General features: G+C 42.3%; 1 protein-coding gene across 2 annotated transcripts; it reads right to left on the reverse strand.

Moving 5' to 3' along the window:
* Nucleotides 1-1,902: 1,902 nt before the first annotated feature.
* On the reverse strand, nt 1,903-21,047 carry LOC124298986 (beta-1,3-galactosyltransferase 5-like). Of its 2 annotated transcripts, XM_046751758.1 has the most exons (4): nt 20,538-21,047; nt 18,391-18,514; nt 3,247-3,831; nt 1,903-2,881 (listed from the first exon to the last, which is right to left on the reverse strand). In XM_046751758.1, exons 3-4 carry the CDS (start codon nt 3,800-3,802, stop codon nt 2,388-2,390), a joined length of 1,050 nt encoding a protein of 349 aa, XP_046607714.1. In that variant the 5' UTR covers nt 3,803-3,831; nt 18,391-18,514; nt 20,538-21,047; the 3' UTR covers nt 1,903-2,387. The 2 variants fall into 2 exon arrangements, with proteins under 2 accessions (XP_046607714.1, XP_046607713.1); XM_046751757.1 differs by lacking the exon at nt 18,391-18,514 and having other exon boundaries at nt 20,538-21,046.
* Nucleotides 21,048-22,248: the final 1,201 nt, after the last annotated feature.

A 22,248-nucleotide genomic window follows, 5' to 3' on the forward strand; every position in this document is an offset into this window, starting at 1 on the left:
TGCTTCAACGAAACTCGAAGTATTTAAAATTATCACCGCAGATAATATTAACATAAAGAAATAAAAGTAAAGCACGTAAAGAAAAAGATAACGAATAATAACAGTCTCACGTACGGCAATAAAAATCAGCGTACACATGTCATAGAGTTACTCCGAATCCGTGACTAAAAATCGTCACGTTCGTTATATATGTATAAGCTAATATCAGAGTTGAAAAAATCGTAAGATAATTTTTTGTAATTTATTTCCATATCTAAATCACTATCCTAAACTCTTTGCGAAGTTTCCAATTCGCATAAAACGCACATTACTTTCTTCCCTAGAAATTTTTATTCTTTTTTTTTTTTTTTCCTAACAGCCTTTTGATCCGTTATTCTAACAATCTAGACTTTTTAGGCGCGTCTGCGGTCGATCGCGACTGTACCCTCGCGATTCCAAATACTTGTCACGTAGTTTTATGTAATATACATATACAGTTCGGTATACATGTATATACATACATGGATATGTATATATATATATATATATATACATATAAATATATATGTATATGTATATATATACACACACACACACATACATATATAATATTCGTAGTAATTTAAACTTACGCGGTACATACATACGACAACACATTACACAGATAAGGTACTTGATTTATTATTGGTCGCCTGATTAATAAGCTCCCTGAATTAAAACTTTCAGTTGTTTAATCTTCAAACGCCCGCACGATGGTTTGTCTATTATATGTATAAGATCGAACATCATCTAGCTACTATACGAATTATCACGCGGTATAATCCATATGCGGTATAAATATTACAGTTGGGTAATTGTGCCGATAGTCTCAACAGCGTGGATCGATTTGCCCTGCAGTTGAAAATTATAGGTATCGAATTGATTAATTCTCACTTATTATTCGCGTGCTTATTTTTTATTTCTATTTTTATTTTAATTGTTTTTTTAAATTTTATCAAGCAAGAAAATTCGTTAGTTTAATTTGATTATCTATACGTTGGTCTCTCCTCTGCAGGCAATAATATTTCCATCGAACGTACAATTTCACTGGTAATAACCTTACGATGACACACGTGACGTGTGGCCGTTCGACGCTTCACCAGAAATAACAATTTGTCAGGCGACATAAATTATGCATTCTTCTATATGATCCTATCGACGTTATAAATTATATCGATTAAATTGAATGGGTCTGAATTTAGGGGAAAAAAATCCACTCTTCCTTACCCAGTCACCTCGGAGCTACGATAAAACATACATGTAAGTGTATGCATATTATACATGTACAGTAGGCTTAAGGCGGTGATTATTTACGTTCTTCAAGAAACTCGAAAGGCGAGCCACGACATCGCATCGGCCTGTGCCGACTGTAGGTATCGTCAGTCCGTGCCGTCGTCTAAGGATAACGTGTATAAGAAAATATAATTATACCGAAAAACCAATTAATGGATTTGTCTTACTGCCGAGGGAATGCTGGTCGTTGACCAACGATAAGGCTCAAATATACCGCGAGACGTGTCAATTTGCACTCGTACAACGGCTTGCACCAAGAGACAGGGCAAAGTTGTTTTTGGTGCCTTGAGTGATAAGATCTACTCGCAAGTGACGCGATGTTACTTCAATCTTTCATACACGTTTCAAAATAATTATTCTTCCTGGCTCAGACTTTTCAAAAAAATTTTTTTTTCCGAGTTTCAACTATGTTCACACAACGGTTGTACGTAATGCGTTTGATTATGATACCGCGAAATTAGCCCACCCGAGCGCACCGTACGTTCTACTCGAACTTGTTGATTGGTGAAAAATTACACGACGCTTCAACGGTAGATGGTGATAATACTACGAATTGAACAGAAAAAACGTAATTAGCTAATAACGAATTAGAAACGAGGTAATTGCTCGATCGCAGATACCGGCTACACGCCTTACCATTTTATCTGAATTGTGACAAACTTTAATTACCTACACAAGTACCGAACACCGATGATGATTCGACGATAAGATGTCAATCAACTATCGAATCTCCCACCCCGTGTTTACCTTTTCATTTCCATAGGTCCGAGAAACTAGCCCGCGGATATTCGTGTCCGTTACGGAGTAAGATTTCAATAACCAGCAGACCCGATTCGATCCCTTCAAAGACTCTCACATAGAAACCATCTGCGGGTTGTAATTTTAAAAAACGTTTCAGCGAATTAACAACCTGCGCATATTTCCCAAAAACGATTTACAGATGCCAACGAATCGAAGCAGACATCGCGCGCGAACGAAATTCGTATATCAATAACATACAGAATATATATACATCAATTTCCGCTTATATTTTGGCAAAGTTTTTGGCTGCCGCACCGGCAGCCCGGCACGTCTAACTAGGCCAGAGTCAAGGCCACGGCCTTCCAAAGCGCCCTGATGTCACCTTCGGCCATGTTCGCCGGACCGAAGAGAAAATCACCCGGTGAATACGGGGTGTCGATGAAGGCCTGCATCCTCTCCTGAGTCAGAATCAGCGAGTTCAACGGCGTGTGGGTCAGGTTGATCTTCTTCGCCAGGGTACCGGTTATGTGGACGTCGTCTATCCAGAAGTAGGAGCTCTTCTGCGCCTCCCTGTAGAGTAGAAATACGCTGTCCGGCGAGTACATTATCGCCCAACCGGCGCAGTACACGGGATAAGTTTTCCCGGGATACTCGAGCGGCGAGACTCTCCACTTAGATCGCCAGGAACGCTTCACCATAGCCATCGCCATCGAGTTGCAGAGGATCAGCCGCCTCGCGCCCCACGGCGACAGATCGTGGGCCAGGAACTCCAGTAGCGCCGGGGTGTGAACGAAGACGTCGTCGTCAAGCTTCAGCACGTATTTGGCACCTGCGACACGAAAGGTTAACCAAAAGTTACTTTAAGGTTCATTGGCCCACCTCGTCGAACGTCAGGTGAGAAAAATCGACCTACACGTTAATCGAACTTTAACTAAAACGCCGATGTCGGTAAATGTTGTCAACGCCGTAAGAGGGGAAGTCGATTCGACACACCTTTCTTTTAATTTCAAATAACGACACACTACGAACCATACTCGACATCAAAAATTTTCCCATATCCGCGTGTCAGTGTGACGTGCAAAACATAAAAATTAAATGAAGAGCCACGCGACAGCAACAGGTTGTGTGCAGGAAAAAATGATCAACTTTTCGTAAACATACACAGAAGCGTATAAAGGAAGCCCCAATTCTCACCTGGACAGTGATAAGCGGCCCACTTTAGCGCCATCACGTGTTTGTAGGTCATGTTCCTATAGGCGTCCTGAAAATTTCCCTGAACAATGTCCCCGTAGATCCTATCCTCCTCCTCGATTTTCCCTTGCATACCAGGCATGGTGCCGACGAGGAAAAGCACCACGGCCCCGAATCGCTTTTGTCCCCAGGTTTCGCGGATCACCATTCTCTTGGGGAGGTTGGCCGGGGCAGAATGTATGAGCATCAGCAAGAGGGGCTGGGTCTTGTTGCACGGATCATGGTTGATGAGGAACCGGAAGTTCCTTAGATCAATCAAGCTCGTTTCGTCATCGGACGGTAGCTCGGCAAGGGAATAGGGCCTGGCTGGTGCCGATGTGTTTCGAGGCAGTATCAGCTCGTATGCTGGCGACGTAGCCACGATGGGTACCGGAATCGGAGGACCCGGACACCCGTTCAGTAACCAGAAGGATAAACATCCGGTTATCGTGAGGGCGACCACAAACAGAAGGGTGCATGGCGGCGACCCTGGAGCGTGGAGCCGCCGCTTATCCAGCATGCTAGTGAGGCCCTGTCATCTCAGAGATCCTGAAATCCGCAAATAGAGAAAGTATTCAGTCAAGCAAGTACATGAGAACGGGTTCAGTTGGGAGAAAATGAAAGTTTCGCGGTATTTCTGTAGTTTCATGGCGAAAATCGGTAAACGCCCGCATCGGTTATTCTTACTACCATCGTACATCTTTATAATCAAGGTAAGAACACGCCCGCAGGATCCGCTCATCTTTCGTACACGAAAGAAGCGGTAGTCCTGTGAGACGTGGAGTGATCAATTACGCCTCGGTCATTCTTGGTGTTTGGACAAGGTGTGTTACGAACGAGCTGTGGAAATTACATTTATTTATAGCACATCCGTGGGACACACTGAAGGGTGTGTCTCTTCGAAACAACTCGACATTATACGTAACCGAGACGAGAATTGCTTCGCTGATAGGCCAATGTGGACACGAGGTATTATTATACATAAATACGAGCACACTGATCGTAATATGCGGCGGTCACCACGACGCATGACGTGTTTTATTCAGACAGCATTCAAATCATTCAATTAGCCGATTGACCGTCAGAGGGTATTACGGCTACTGCTACTGCTATTATACTGCAAATAGTTTATAGTCTCTTTCAGAGAATCAAAGTGCCGCAGTGGGAACGCGAGGACGTGTAAGTGATCCGCGATCTGGAAATCGAGTTCGACCGATGAGAAATTTTTAACCAGAAAGTCGGATCTCGGCGCGTCTGATGTATCCGCGGGTACTTACTCAGGTCCATGAAATTCAATTTCCTCCGACCCTTGAAGGACGCAATTCTACCCTCAAAGGCCTCTAGATTCCTGTCTCTGTCTTACACGTGTACCCGTCTTATACCCGCGTCTATGTCGTGGATTCACCAGCTGTATAATAAATTTAGAAAGCACGTATGCAAGCAAGTATGCCAGGTATAAGGTGCCTCCCTGGGAAGGTTATAAGGTATGCCTTTGCGCGTATGCCTGCAGAGTTTCTTGTCAAACTACCAAGCATCTCGTTGGATTCCAAAATAATATACTTGATTGTAAATACTGATGAAATGAAATTTCGGCCCCGAGTATTACTCTTCGCATAAGTGTACCTGCAACGCATAGTCCTACATTCATCATCACTCGCACAACGAAGAACCCTGCGTTCGAAATCTTACATGACTGAAACTCCAATGATGATAAACGAGTAATGAAAATTCACTCTCATAGATTATACGCGTTTGATTGTTCCAATTACGTACGTCAAAGAATATGCGCAACGTATTTGCAACCCAGATAGCATCGGGGAAAAACCCAATTCAGTCACGGTCACGCGATGAATGTCTGTTTATGTAAAAGATAATATCAGCCGTATTGTACGTTTGTATGACAGGCAGCGCAGATAACAAGTCAACTTCCACCTCCGGCCTGCGGGAGATTGAAATACCTTTTACAATCAAAAGTTGTAAATTGCAAATAAACACTGCACGTGGATCACGTGGACTCATAAGTTTCCTAATTGAGAGATTAGTGCCTGGAACCCACACATTCGACATCGTATTTCACCAAGAAGATAAAGAGTCAATAATAGATACCTCGTACCGGAATCGATCAAGAGAAAACTAATGATTGAAAACGATTCGCGTCAATCAATCGTCAGTCAAAAAAGGGTGGAAATACATTTTGTTGTATAGACAGAAAACAAATCGACGAAACAATTTTCACGACTGGCAACTCATGATTATAACGACTAGTCTCATTGTCAAAGGTGATAATAATATCGTACCTTTCTCCAATTGAATGTCAAGTTTATTCCAGCCACACATTCCACACTGGCAACAGAAACGATCGACCTTGTCGATGATCCGGTTTCACGATGTGAACACAATGAGAGTTTCCGAAAAAAATCCATGACTTTTGCGAATGAAGACTCGCTATTTATTCTCGACCAGAACCCGATATTCTAACACATAATCACAGTACATCCACCACTGAAAAGATTTATTTACGAAGCGTATATGATCTGAAACTGCAGAATATTCGCAACTTTCAAACTTCGACAATTACTTTTGTCTTTGATACAATTTTTCAAACATTACACTTTCAAACTTCTTCACCGTGAAATTGAAGAACTGAGATAGGTAAAATTCATATTTGTAGAATGAAACTAAAATCTTTTTCTCTCAACCAATGTAACAAAATACCTTGATATTTCCTTGATCGCACATAACAATTTTTAACATTTCTCGACTCATTCAGATTTTTCATTAACTGTAATCATATGCGTCATTGCGATAAATGACAAGCTAAAGTCGGGAATACAATATATTTCTATAGATAAAAAGGTATAGTAGTCCGCACATGACTTACGACGCAATTTTGAGATAAATCCTGCAAGGTTGGGGGGTGGCGGTAGATTCCTCAAATCGGAAGATTCCGAGAACGTTAGAGAAAATCTTTCCAGGGATTTGCGTCACCGCAGAGGTATTGATCAGGGAAAAAACATGAAGCCCACTTGAAGCCTCTCACCGAGAGAAGAAAAACATTTTCAGCAAGGTATCCCGCGGGACCTGAAAGGGTTGTGGCCTGCAGAATTTTTTGCAAACACGATTTCTGAGACAGCCGAGTCATCCGCTGTGCTGGATTTAACCCAAATCGCGAACATGACTCGTACTTGATCGCACTTCGCAGAGCCATATAAAAATTATTTCCTCTAATACATAAAGTTATACTGCGATATCTAATATTACATGAGGTGCTTGTATGCACGATTTGAAAAAACAATTCAAACTATCGGTGGCGAATTTTTTAAAAATTAGGAGTTCACTCCGTTTAATGGTCGGTACAGCTGCTTCGCCAATTTCGCATTTTCGAAAGTCCCAGCATATTTTCACGCTTCTGTGACGTGCGAGTCTCTTTAATCAAGAACGCTTGATGACACGTCGATACTTGACTCATCGAAGCAGGAAATGAGGATAAAATTTGGCTCCCAAAACCATGATTTACGTATTTTCAAAAGTAAAATCATCGAGCTTCTGCAGCAGAATGGAATTTTTTGTCAGTAAGTAGAAATTTCTTCAATATTAGGAAAAAATTTGATTAATACAGAATCAAAAATCAGATTTCCGTACATATATAGTCGGTCGCATTCAGAATCTGCGAAATCTGATCCGCGATGTACAATTTTGGAGATTGCTGTGAGGTAAAGCGAATTCGGCACGATCTACCATGCAGGCACATTATTTTACGTAGAATATTCAATTTGCACCTGAAACAACGTGAAGATCCGTACTCATACCAAAATCAATATGACTGCAAGACTCTAGCGCTGAAGTCATTTCATTAGTGAGTTCTCGCGAATTACGATGACTCGCTAAATAAAGTTGCGGAAAAGCTTTGCAGAATTCGACGCGAAATCTCATTGGAGTTACAATCAACTTCTTTGACCTGTTAGAAGATTTACGGACAACAGGATTCATCCGTACTAACGTTATCGCATGTTAAAAAAATACGAATATCTGCGATTTAAAATTATTGAACCTACGGGTTATTATCGTACCATAAATTTAATCCGGAAAAAAAATCGTTAGTCAATTTCCACGAGTAATCTTTTTCAACGGTGTAAAGTTGCAGCAGCATCGTCAAGCGTTAATAAATTAATATCGTTGCTACCTGCCGCATGCAGGTCTTATTTAAAAATTTCATTTCATGTAGTCGGAACAAGTGCAGCGACAACGAGGAGAACTTTCAACATCGCCGAGGCGGAAAATGTAAAATAATTTTTCGCCCACGAATTATTCATTTCAGCCTGAGTATAAGCCAAGGTACCTTGTACGTCGTATACATACATATATACATCCGGCATGATTTAACAGTCAAATCACACAGCGACGCGACGGCTTGTATATCTAACCAGCGCAGCGAGACATTTTTAATACCCCAGGCTGATACGGCAGACGATTTTACAGCAGGTGTGCCGTGCTCGAAATGACGCGAGTTTTTGAGGGATTCATACGCAGCTTTTACATATCTGTATTATCTGTTGAGCAATTACACGGGCGAGCGCGAAGAGCGAGTCACACTTAAACGAGACGTAAATGTACAAATATTTTTATATGCTGAATACAGCGGCGCAAATTTAAATTCGTTTTGCAATGCGAATTTCGACATAAGGATCTCAGCTTCGTCGTACAGACGTTCTTTTCTCTTCCTTTTCTTTTTTTTTCTCATTCAAGCCTCCCAAGCTCTTAACTTCGCACCCCGAACCCAAGCCCATTCACTCCTCCTCCGATCCCGTCGTCTGTCCTCGTGACGCAAACCTTTAACTATAATAGTACTTGCGTAGTTATACGTGGATTGCGGCCGTATGAGGTACCGTGGCAAAAGCGAACAACGGTGATCGATAAATAATACCTGAGAGGTTGAAGGCTAGAGTCAACGAGCAACAAACGATGCCAAATATCCTGTTACAGGACGTATCGATCATTCATTCATACACGGGTTCGTAATTCGGAAAAAAAACAGGCATCACCAATTGCTTCGTTTACGTTCCGCGCTTTGCAAAATTCCTGCAAAAAGGTTGAGACCGCATGGATGATGGATGTAGATTGTGACAAACGGCATAATCGATCGGGGATCGTATTAATTCAGCGGATCGCTATCGCATTGGCGAAAAATATTTAGGCATCGGATGTCCCGAGTTCTCGGATGCTCATTCGATCATCGCGGCAAAACGTGGCTGCAGCAATACTCGCTTCTCGCGTTACTCAACATAGTGCAAAGTTGTACAGCGATGAGAGATCAAATCTCTTCCAGGTACCTACGACCTATACCGGGCTAAATCACCACTGCTAAATCTCAGCACTTGAAATATTATACTCTCCGAGTTTCTGCTATACAACGACCAAAGCCGCGCTATATATTATGTATTATATATTATATATATATACATATATACGTTACAAATATCAGAAACTCAATCCTAGCGCTTTCAACTTCGTTCCCTTTGGTATGAACTTTCGACTAAGTTGGAAAACTCTCGGCGTGAAGATTTACGGAACGAATGAACGCTCCGTTGCTGATGGATAATGAAGAGAATACCTAGAAAGAAGCAAGAGGCTCCTGATTTTAGATAATTGTTCGCAGTGCAAGCTAGAATTGGCATCAGACGCAGAGAATGATTCGTTTGAAAATGAACTTGTTGAATAATTTATTTCGAACGCTTAATAAAGTTTCCTCAATCACGGCGAAACGAATATCTGGAAACAGTGAAGAAATACAAACTGAGCAAAGTTGAATTTTTCCTTCGATTCTTTCGTATAAAAATTATGTACCTATACGTTAAAATTACGTACTGCAATTTTTTCAAAAATTTTTTCTCCGTCGTTGACAAATTGTTGATTAGGATTGTATGAACGAAGATCAGTCGTTTATAATTCTTTTTCTGTAATCACTGGAAATAGCTTGATAGATAAAGTATAATATAAGTACGTATGACTTCGTTGATAATTTTGAAATATGCATAACCGACATCTACGAACGCTGATAAAAGTAAAAGCGATAGCAGTCAACACGATGAAAGGTAGGCAACGCAACATGCTGCAATGTTTAAACAGATGCAGGTTATGCGGGGAGAAGCCTGATGGAAACCAGCTGATTATTCTGGAGTAAGAAACTAAAATGAAAAATGGATCGATTGCATTTTATAGAGAAAAAATAAATGGCAACGTCGAAGAAAACTAAGACCGAAGAAAGGACAGAGGCATTTGTGAGACTGGCTTTAATGACGGAGAGGCGAGTTTGCGCGTCGTGAAACTTTATATCCTGCTGTAATTTTTCCGGGCAAAGTTTTTAACAAAAAGAATCTACGGGAGAAGCTCGCTCTTGTTTTAACGATCTGGAAAGTTTGCAGCCCGTTTCCCTCTGCCAGTTGCACGCGAATCTCAGTTTAAAACCTTGGTTCGAGATTTGATCGAGTAAGAGTACGAGTAAGAAGCGCTGAGGGTGAGAATAAAAAAGGAGTCTCGTTCAAGAGATATGCCTACTCAATGGAATGGAATTGCGTCGGCACACCGCTGTCGTAAAACGACTAATGCGCGAGTACTTCGAAACATGAAAACAGAGTGTCAGAGTGAACGGCTATATCGCTCAGATTTCCTTAGGCAATTTATTACAGGTTCTTAATCCAAAGTCAAGCGTAAACCGTCCGTCCCATAAATTCACCTCTCGCAAGTTTGTATTACACAATTTCTGCAAGGCGTCCAAAACAGGAGGGTGAAAAGCTCGGCTTGAATCAACAAAGACAAAATTATTTCAGAGTACATGTATAATGGACCCGTTTGAAATCTCATTACGATTTGACTAACGACTTGAGAAGATAAGCCAGCAGCAGTCTCGGTTTTTGGAATTGCGAAGGAAAAACGATCCGAGACGGTTTTACAGGATAGATCCATCGGCTGCTCAATTTTGACTAGTTTTTTTTTCCCCCTCGATACTTACAGTCGTAAGGGTAACGATTTACGCAAGGTTTGGTAATTGCGAAAGGGTCGATTCTCATTCACCCCTCGTCCGGCTCGCGGGGAATCGGGCACTCGAGAAATGATTCAATTTCTCTTTATTACCACAAAAGGGAATAAATTTCGCCAATTTTCGCACCCCTGCGGAGGAACGGAACCTCTCGCGGAGTACGGAGGGAAATGCAGTAGGGGATTGCGAAAACTCGAGTTCTGAAAACTGGAAACTGTCGCTAAGCTAATAAAACGCAGAAACGGAAGAGAAGGAGAGAAAAGCATGATATACAGTTTCGGTCATCTACATATTTCAGCTACCAAACCAAACAGGTATCGTAAAAAACCGCAGCTCCTCCTCAGATTCCCATCGGAAGTGAAAATCCGCTCGATCGCGAATAAAGAGCGAATGAGAGGAAGAAATCAGACTTTCGGTTAATCCGTAGATCAGACACGCAATCTCGGTTCATCGTCCTCGACTTTCACTCGCTGTCCTGCAGGCTGTAACGAAACGGGGAACCCGGAAGCGGACTGATTTATTATCCGCGACATTTAACGTTAAGTAGCGTTCAATCGCTTGACAACGGACTAAGCATAGCTAAATCTTGCATGCGATCCCCGTTTAATGCCCGCGGTAACTCCCGAAGCCTGCCCCAGGACCTTGCAAAAGCTCGTGCCGTCGCCGATTACATCGAATTATCAGATCGAGCTCGTAAATTTCAGCCCCCCGCAAAAAGTTTCTTGCCTTTTCCGCGCTTTTCGTGACCGCGGAACGTTGCGTCTCACCGCATTCCACCAGGTCTTGACCGGAGATTAGGATGAGGGTCGTGGGGTGAAGGGCAGTTTCAGTGATGCGAGAACCCGCAGATACGTGTCAAGTTTTCTGATAATTTAACCAAGTGACGACGAACCGAGTGATCGATAATAATTGTCGTTCCGTACCGCTGTCGAGAATTAACTCCGGATACAAATGAGGAAAAGAAATTTGTATCGAATGGACAAACAAAAAAGCGAGTTATTGAAACGTGGGAAAATGACGTCGAGTGTGTCAACTTTTGCGCCTGCGGCAACATTTTCCTGTGTAGATTTAAACAGCGATATCATAGAAATTTACAGTCCAGAAATTACAGATTTAACCACAATCGTTACTTGCAAATGTTACCAGACTTGCGGTAGATTCTATACTGCAAAATACTGCTGACACGACAAGTGTTGACATACTTTTTTGTTTGCGAGTATAGATACGATAGACGTACATCACCAACCGCTCGATCGTACTTATAATCGATCAGGCTGAATGGATTAGAATCTAATCTGATAATTTTCGTGCAGCAAATAAATCCGAATATATTGAAAAACGCAAAGAGATACACAGAGTTACACTTACGTGGAACGTTCTGGTAGGTCTTTAACTGTCAACTTCAATTGTTAAATGAATATAGAGACGTTCGCGTGAATTTGGAGCCAATATTAATGGTAAAATTACTCTAGCAATGGCTATATATTTTTGTGAAGAGCATAAACGTGGCATGGTGAAGATGATTAATTCGATTTCATTTATCGGGTATGAATGTGATCCATACGAGGAAAAGGAGGCTTATTCCGGGCTGATCATTTGCTGTTCGACACGAGGAGGTTCAAGTACGGTGATTCATTTTTATCCAGGAATGAAAGAGATGGTCTAATTTTGGCATTGTCATTGCACAATTTTAATCTGTGAAACGTGCGTTACATGAAACGGCGAATGCGAAATGACGCGGTGTTCGGTGCCTGGAAATTCTTGTCGCAATTAGCGTTCGCCGTATATGTATAGCAGCTGGAAAATTGAATTGAATTTTAAATTAATTTCGGTCAGCCTTCGTCAACGCGAAGAGCGAGCCATTCCGTACCTGCCAGATTGTTATTGCTCTTATTGTAAGCCCCGAGCGGTGATTACGTGGAGTTTGCCATTTTCTCCACGCAGAATGAATTTTCAATAATTGCGCAATTAACAAGCGGTGGTTGAAGAATACCAGAAATTTTTACACAACTTTGGGTACAATGTCTGCGATTTATTCTCTCGTTGCTAAAACGAACCACTGTAATATAGTTAACGATGAACGCGCGTGGTAAAATCCGCGTTAGCTCTGCGTGCACGAAGGAGACAAAAGGATTCATGAATTATGGATCCCGAGTGTTAACACGTTGAATCGCGTTAACCTGATCTCGATATAACAACCGGAGGAAATTGAGAAACGCGTTCAGAAGCCGCTGTAGAACGGGCATTAATGTAAAAGGCGCGTAAATCGAGAACTGGTTAGACGTAGGAGGCGTATAGATAGATATTGCATAAAATAAAATAAAAAAAGCTGCATTTGTTGTGCTATATAACTTTGCGAAGTATAACGTTGATTCAACTCCTACAATTGCTGGAGATAACATAATTATTCCTGCTAAACGTTAAATGAAATAACTTATACCCTAAAATATTTTCCTATTATATCGTCAAGTGCAACAAACTTCGCTGAAAAAACATTTATTAATTTCATAACCCGTAGAAATTTCCGATCGCCTAATTTTTCGCAAAGTTATCATCCTAGGGTAAAAATTCGCGTCACAATGCGTATAAATGGCCTGCGTCTTCAAATTGGCAAAAATTTGTATGATTTTCATCGCGCTTCTTGTCACTCAGTTTTATCGTTCTCCATTTTACGTCAACAATAGCTACCCGTCTATAAAATTGGCGAATTAAATTCATGCACGGGTCCTTTAGTAGGGAAAATGAAAACGCCGATTGGGCGTTGGCTCGCAAAAAAAATTTTATAGGCATTGAGCAGTGAACGTAAAGGTCCGACCCGCGTATAAAGTACCTTTAAAAATGTATAACGATGCCACCGCATATATTCATACCTGCGATAAACGTAACATTGCAGCTCTGACAATGAGTAGGACATTCGAGTGTAGGTACTTGGTATCTGTAATAACACATCAACGCAAGGTCTTAAGTCTAAAACGCATTTGTCGATGACTTTTTACGCAGCTGTAAGTACAAGTGTGTAATAATTATCTCCGATGAGTCGGTCGAATAATCGAGTCTGCACGAATGATAACGAGGATTCGCGAGAGTTGAATTTCTGCAGACAGTCTTCCGTTCCGTTATCGCGTTCAGGATGAATCCACCGCGAGTTCAACAATCGAATGTCTGGAAAGTGGCCGGATCCGAGGTTTTTCTACCAAAGTCGAGGAGGAAAGGTTTTCAATCCTATTTCCGACAGGGACGAAGTCTGCGGCAAGGGTGTCCGAAGGGTTGATCCATTCGTCACCGGGACTGGACCACCGTAAAGTTGGAAAATCCACAGCGACGCGCTCCTGCGAAATAGAGGCTGGGAAATGGAGAGAGTCACGGGTAATAGAAAGGAATGGGACACCCTAAGGCTGCAGCGAAGTGGAAGGGGAACGGCGAGGAAAATACACACCTCTAATTCGAAGAATAAGCGCGTGGGTGTGAGCGATAGCCAAACTCCAGGTGCGCCAGCCGAGTTTTCCAATAAAGTATTGAGATTTGCAGGAAAATCTGGCGGAGTCCTCCTCGTTCGTTTTCTTGCGTCAAAATTTATCGCAGCTGCCTCTACAACGGGGGAGATATATCGGTAGACTCTTAACAAAAACTGTAACATCTGTCTGGCTCTACACGGTCTGACCCACGTGCCTGAGTGTGTGTGCGTTTGTGTTTTCCTGCGTGCTTCGAGGCTTGTTAAACTTCGCGGACGCGTAACCGTTGCTTTAGCTATAGGAACCGCTGATTGTGAGATTAGTATGAATTGTCGCAAAGTTATACGGTATGAGAAGTGCGGAGTGCTATGCGTAAGAGCCATGGGGATACATGCATAACGTAAACTGCGCGACGAGTGAGGGTGACACGTATGGTCGATAACGGAATGAGGTAGAAAGTCCAACTTTTGGAATTTGTCATTTCAACTGCAATTGGATATGAAACGTGGGAAAGTTTGGGAATCTCGCTTTTGAAACGAACGGATCGCGGACGAATGAAAAGGAGATTTACCGTTATTGGAAAAAAATTGTTTTACGTGACTGCCACGAGGGAAAGTCCGCACGGGGTAATCGAGGTATTTAACCTTTCGAAATCGCAATTCAATCAATCGGGAATAAAATTGGACATCGGAATACGTTGAGTCAGGCAACTGGTATACACTTTATGGTTTGCCGTATAAATCGGAAAGAATGAAATTAATTACGCCGAGCAATTACAGTTTCACAAGAAAATGGCCCCCGAGCACCGAAAACAAAGTTATAAATTTGACCGAAGGTACCTAGTTGTGCCGCTGCACCAGGTATACGAATACGCGGAGAGTATTGCGGCTCGAAGTAGTCGCTGATATCTGGCAGAGGGATTAAACACTCGTTCAACTGGTATTAAAATAAACTAGCTTGTGCCACAGCGAGCGTGAATACTAATTGAGATGAGGGTGTTGGTCGCGTGTTCGAGAGTTCAATGCTCGTCAGCGAAGGATTAAACTGCAATTCGCCAACTTCTCTTGATTACATTATACGTCACTGCACGTAGAATAATCTTCGTATGTAGATATTGTACACACTTTCCAACCTGCGTATTTATTCACGCCGAATATTTCGCGACATTTGAACCGAGTCCGAGTCGCGAGCGATAAGAATAATTTTCCAAAAGCATTTTTCACCCATGCAAAGCCTGAATTTCCGTCGTTGCAGTTTCTGATTATTCTGACTCCTGACGGGGCGGTTCGTTGCGTGTCGAATTGATTTTAAATTACACGATACACATGTATCTGCAAGATAATTCGATACCAAATTTACAATTTTATACAAATGACTGCAATAATATTGTACCTTGTCGTACAAGAACAGCAGAGGTCAATTTCATTCGAATCGTATAAAATTTCAGGATAATTATTCTGGAACGAAAAGTTATTCGGGACTGAATTACATTTAGACTATTACCGAGCCTATAGGCCAAGCAAACGATCAAGAACTTTCACCGATATTCACGAATTCAAGCTATGCCGCGCTGTCAAGGCTTATTATACACGTATATTATACACCAGTAGCTACGAACTATAGACGAGAATTGAATTAAGTTTATCTTACTTAGAGAAGCCACTTTTATGGCCAAAGTCTTGCGTCCCGCGATTTTCTTTCTTAAATCAATTAATCAATCATTTCAAGTATCCCCGTGGCAGCTGAACGCTCCTGACCGAAATTTTCCGTATTGCATACAGTTTCTGTGCCTTGGGAGCGTATGAACGCGATATGCGTGCCTGTGCATACGTAATTTTTGCACTCGTTCATAGGTATAATACCCTTCCGTTTGGGAGAACCAACAGCTATAGCTTGGCAAAGAGCGCCATGTGGTCACCAAATGTTGCTATACAGCGGTACACACCCATATACGTGTACCTATATTACACCCAGGTATACTTCTGACTCGAAATCTGACAACTCAGCAAAATTCCAAGGGTCATTTTTGGCTCGACAGAGTATAATTCACTCACGCAGGAAGTAATACGAGTTTACGATTTACCATTGCCGAAAGATGTGAAAAAAGAAAATTGCGGATAGGATGAAAAATGGCCCTTTTCAATTTGTATTCAGAGCACGTTTCGTCGAGAGATTTTCATCGGTTTCAAACACTTTAAAAATTGTTACGTAAATTGTTTCCAGTTGATATCATATGGAATTTGGTTGAATAACGAATTCGAAGAAACCCAGCACCGTTGTCGGGTTTCGACTCTCGAAAGAATCAATACTGATATAAAATCGACCAAAATGATTTATGACGTTTCGGAAGATCAAATTTAACGTACACGTATCATCAATATGTGATGAATTACTCCTAAGCCAATTTTATTTTTATTTTTCTTCTTCTACACCGCAGTTTCCCAACGATATTCTGCGATAACTGTAGGATCGATTCTAACGATAAGAGGATTTCGAAGACCGTAAATACGATAGTTATCAAAAATTAACTGGCAAGATCGGCGCGATAAAATATCGCGAACAAAGTGTGGAAAATGGCGAAACGAAGCCGTGAACGAATATTTCAAAAATCCCGCAAGTTCCTGCGTAATAATTATATGTACGGACCTGGCGTAGTATCGCAGGGTCGAACAGGGCTGCTGATGTTCGGTTCCGCTGTGGAAGTTTCAAGGGCTCTGGAGTCCGGGGCGACTGCAGACTGTCTGCAAGGGTGGCTGGGCGAGGTTCGAATCTGACGAAGGGTGCCGGCCGGCGCATATAACACTAAGGGTCGCACACGTGTTTCCCAGACGGAATTATTATACGTGCGGTTCGGTTCCGCCGTTACAATTTATAACGGATCCAACCCCCAGACGACGACGGATCCGAATATTCGCTTATATCGGTTCTCTGCACCCACCCGAAATTCCAGCCCCTGCAGTGCAGATCTGCTCGAATTCAAGGCACAATTCACTGCAGGGGATGAATGCGCGGAACAGGGAACAGGGAAACGTACCCTGCAGGGCGCATTTCAACCGACGGAGGACGTACTGGTTCGACGACTAATTTCTTTTCTAAATCTAAATCTCGTATGGCGAAGCTCCAACACATCCGATTCTTGCCGATCGGCTGACAGAAAAAGGAACAGTGATCGCGAATATAATCTGATAGATATCGTGCGATGCGGGCAGTGCAAGTGTACAACGTATTGATTTGGTGATAAATTTTTGTCCGCCAATTTGCATGGCGAGGGACACGCGTTTCAACAAGATATCCGAGGCTGGGGAAGAGTTTGCAGAAACGGATGTCTGTCCGACGAGTGATAATTACAGTAATATACGTATATGGATGGAGTCACCCCTCAGATTTAAAAATGCTACCGTGGAATTTGTTACACAAAGAATTTTAGTCTATATAACATCTGACGTATAACGTGGCGAGTTCCCCCCCCCCCCCCCTGCATTTTACATTGCGTAGAAATCGTGTGGTGAAAACATCATTACTGTTGTAAATTCACCGTGGAAGAACTGCTGCGGAATCACGAGGTCGAAGTTAGTAACGTTACTGCAACGACGCATGTTCCGAAAAATCGTTACTTCGCTACTTTAGGGTTGTCTGAAACGTAGTTAACCATAAAAAAAAAAGTTGCTCACGTTTTGGAAAGGCAACTCCTTGAGAGTCATCCTACTAAAGCTGCACAATAATACGTTTTTAAACCCTTATGTTTCGTTACGTCGACGTTACTGATTTCAGTTTCGTGAGAAATCTCCAAGAAAGTAGATCCGTTCCTTAGTTCAGCCTGTTGTGACGAATTAATTAACTGATAAAACCACGGATTCACGTTTGCGTGGTTTTAAAGTGAAGAAGCTGTGTTTGTCCGCGGATCAATGATCCGCGCTTCGATAAACAGATTAGCGAAACTGCATCGAGTGATTCGTGCGGATGTGGCTGTTCGGACGGGAATCGGAATAGAATTCCAATTATACTCTCGTAATTTTTGGTACGCAATTGCAGAGCGGCAGCGCATTGCGGATTCGCAAATCTACGGATGTACACGATATGCACAAGGAAGGTGTACAGGTGTGCTATTCGAAGCAACCAAGATATGCCGAGTAGAAAACGCAATTCGGATCTGTGAGGCGAAACGCTTAGCGCATAACAATTTTTATCGCCTCTTCGTTAGTTTTGCACAAATTGAACGTGTCAGCACTGGCTCGCTATCTACTCAACCATGAACTGTGCATTATTCATTATCAGCAATTGTGAGTGTCGCTGTGTAAATTCAAGAGCTATACAAGTCGACAAGATCAACGACCAAAGTCAAGATTCACGTTCACGTATTTTATGGTGAAATCTTCTTCTAATTTATAAACTATACCTAAGCCAAAGTGTAGAATAATTATTTAAATTCGACTGTTGAAAGGTCCTCGTAAATGTGTACAATATTTCTTATCATTTCCACCTTCAAAAACTTTAATTCCAGGCAAGAAACATCTCCGGAATTATTGAAAAGCGTGTTTATAACAGATAGACAGAACGAAAAGTCGTGCATTAAATTTTCTCTGGAGTTGCCATAACGGTCGTATAAAAGTTATTAATTACCTCAAACTTTTTGGCCAAATGCCATTTTGACACCGGGAAATGTTGGAAGTTTGAAAAGTTTCATACAGCGCACGTTCAACTCTCGTCCGGGGGAATGTGAAGATTTTTCAGCCGCCCATTTAATCTAAATCAGTCAAGTGATTAATTATTTGAAAATTGATGATTAGGTATTATTTTCTACCGTGTGGGACCACGTAGGTAACAAAATTTTAGAATATGCTTTCTGAATCGTCGTGATATAGACGAGTCATACATCGCCAGACGCGTGTTCTAAAGGTCAGAATAACTAGTTTTTGCCGAATCGTTGGTGATTTTGTTGCCTTGAGAATAATTTCTTACACATCACCCGGCTGACCACGGTATATCTTTTGTGGTCGAATTTTTATTCGTTTATTTTTATTTTTCGTGACGAAAGGTCTAGCGAAATAAATTCCTCGTTATAATTTGAACAGATGAGAAAACTGGCGTCATTAAATTGCGCATTTAATTAAATTAAATTGAATACAGTAAGCATTAAATAGTGAGAAGCGCGTAATCCGCTTTTTCTCACGTATCAAGTTCATACATAATCGAATTGGGCAAGACCGTTTCATCAAACTAAGTAAGTGTGTCGCGTATGCGTGTAATATTTACTGTAATCAGCGTAACGATCGACTCTATAAAATTCAAACGAGAGCCAATTAAAAACGATCAAAAATAAAATCTCTCGGGCGTGTCATTAACACGTGAACCGCTATATGCATCTAATATTTCACGTAAATATTTATTCCAGCTCTATTGTTTGCAAGCTCAAATTTCTGCACATAATCAAAATCGTTTGATAGCTACACTTGAGCTGTTGCACATGCAACATGCCTGGTGTGCCAACGGTGCAATTTGTGAAAATTGTTTTACATACGAACAACTTTTGAATCGTCGATCGTCCTACTAAATATTATAATAATTATGTGCAATAGAGCTTTTCTGGGTAATCGCAACGACTTTTTAAACGTGCAGTTAATCCGATTTAATTTCCGCTTCAACGAACACTTTAATAACCGTAACAACGCTTTTCAACTCTTTTGAAAGTAATTCTTGTCCGGTTTATTCCCTCAATCTTTTTCTGTATCCACCTACACGACGAAGTAAATTATATCAGTGAATATTAGTCCACCAATATTTATTGTAAGCTAAACTATTACAAATCGATTTTCTTCGTCGATGGAAAGAATATTCAATATTGCGACCATGAACGCAGCTATCAGACCTTGCATTTCGAACCGAATAACTGGGATTACTTTTTGGTCGTAACTTTTTGTACCATTGTCAGCGATGACACAGACAATATCCTTATATTCTTGGACGACATCCGACGCGCAGATAACCAATTATCAGGACCAGAACACGGTGCAGAGTATCGTTATCTAAACGGCGTTTAATCACTCAGAAAGCAGAACATTTCGAACCCAATAAACGAATTTAATCGAGCGTAAATTTACGGTGAAAATGGTTTCACAATTTCACGCACAACGAACATCGACGACTAAGATCATCATCGTGCAGTGCCTCGACTCGAGTTTCGTAAATTTCCGGATCTTTTGTTATAAATTTATCCTTTAACGTGCCCAGTTAGCAAAAATTTCGTCGTTCGAAGCATCGTTCTTCCAGGAAGGTATTGCCAAGGCCCTGAATTCCAGCCTCCAAGTTTCACATCGTGGATACAACCTATGCTCTGCTGAATCGCAGTTACAATCACCGAATTCCGAGTAACGGGAATTCCGCAATTGCTGTTACCTGCTCACAGGTAGGTATATCCACAGACGCACCGTACAAAGTTATACTCGGGAAAAAGGCACGGTATTCAGGATTACGGATGAGATAAGGTCACGGCTGAGGACACGGTCTCTTTTCCTCGGATTTACGACACGAGGAACGACGGTGGAAAGCCGGTTGTAAACCGGCGTAGGGAAAGAAGGTTTGCCGGAACCTTAGCATCTGCTCGAAAGTCGCGGCGTGCTCGTTGAAATCGAGCGGGAGAGAGACGGAGGGAAAAAAGAAAGACAGAGAGATACAGTACGATGAGCGTGTCGGCCGTGGAGAGGAGAGGAGAGGAAAGGTGGAAACTGGGAAGGAAGGAAGGCCAGGCAGGCAGGTAGGGCGGCGGTTACCTGGCCGTGCTCGGTGAACTCGAGGACGGGCGTATTCAACGTGCGGATGCTGTAGCGCCGAGGAGGAGCAGCTCTCTTCTCTTCTCCTCTGCTCTGCTCTGCTTTGCTCTCCTCTCCTCTCCTCTCCTCTCCTCTCGTCTCCTCTCGTCTCGTCTCGTCTCTTCTCTTCTCTTCGCTCTCGTCGGTCGGTCGGTCTTCTCTCACTTATTGATTGCACTCGCGACCACGAGGCTCTCTCCGCACTTTTCCTTACACTGGCACCGTTTACTTCGCCAGCTATGAGCTCAGCCTATCGTCAGCTCAAGGCTCCCGGGTCTCGGCGTCGCGACGCTCTCTCCTCCTCGACCGCCTGATATTTAGCTGTCAGAAACACGCGAACGCGACTCGACACGGGGCACCGATAACCGACCGCAACGGGAGGGACGCGCGGATCCAGCCTTACGCGGGCAACGACTGACTGACGCCCCGGCGTCCCGACGCCCCCGACGCCCCCGACGCCTCGCGGACGACGCGCGACACTAGCGGCAAAGCCGCGAGCCTTTCGACTACCGCCCAGACACGATCGCCGCCTGCCTTCTTCTATTCCTGCACCTACGCATCGACGCGCAATCGAGCGCGATCGCTCTTTCTACGAGTAGAATTCGACGGAGGTTCCTGAGTGCCGATTGTCGATGGACTTTTTCGCTGGGGGTTGATCCGATCTGATTCTCGTGCGGAGTTTCAAAATCTAAAAAGGTCGGACTGTAGGAATTTGAAATTTGAAATTTGAAGTACCGTAGGAATTTCGGGCGATTCTAGGTTTGCCTTTTGTATCGTACGGTGCCTTTATGCGTGCTGACCGATAATCCGTAACATAGATTGTCGTGTTTTAGCAAATTTAATGTTTTTGACGCTTGTATTTCTCTTATCTTTACGTATGTTTTAACTCCCATTCGCAGTTTTTGACTTCGGTGGCTGCTTCTACAATTATTTCGTATGTGTGTTACGCGCAATTAGTCCGAGTAATTTTATTTCAATTTTCCAGAAATAATGCCAATGGTATTGATTTCAAGATTTTTAACTACTGTAAAACTTATTATGCAAGATTACCAAAAATAAGGATGCACACCACACGTGCAGCCAAATGCTTTTCGCTTGATTTCAAGTGCCAAACATTTGCACAAAAATTGTTTGAAAATTGTTACTAAAATATTGTACACGCATTCTATTATAAATAGTGCACTAATTTTTTCACGGTGGTGATAATTACTCCGGCAATGTTAATAATTCAGCCTTCGAAACCGATATCCATAGATTTGTATTTTCTCCCACTGTCAACGAGATGTTTGCGTACAATCATATACAACTTTTTACAAGTAACACTTTCCTATGATTAAAAATGAACAAATTACCGTTTATCAGGTTCGACGTAACTTTACTTAAATTGTACGTCGAGTGCATGCTTCAAAGTTTAACTGACCTGAGTTAAAATATGCTGCCACATGGGTGAGATAAGTGAGTGTGAACCGAAAAGCATCTCTCTCGTCAGAGGCCCAAGTGGGGCAGAGTTAAAAATGTCTCGCCAAGCGATGGGCGAGGGAAGGCAAACAAAAATTCTTCCTCTTCCGGCGTCCCAAGACACGGAACGTGGAAGGCGTCGCTAAAACAAACACAATTTACCGTGCTCGCGTAGCATGCACAACCTTATGCATACCTAGGCGCATATACGATA

The sequence above is a fragment of the Neodiprion virginianus genome, chromosome 2 (assembly GCF_021901495.1).
Source record: "Neodiprion virginianus isolate iyNeoVirg1 chromosome 2, iyNeoVirg1.1, whole genome shotgun sequence".
NCBI lineage: Eukaryota > Metazoa > Arthropoda > Insecta > Hymenoptera > Diprionidae > Neodiprion > Neodiprion virginianus.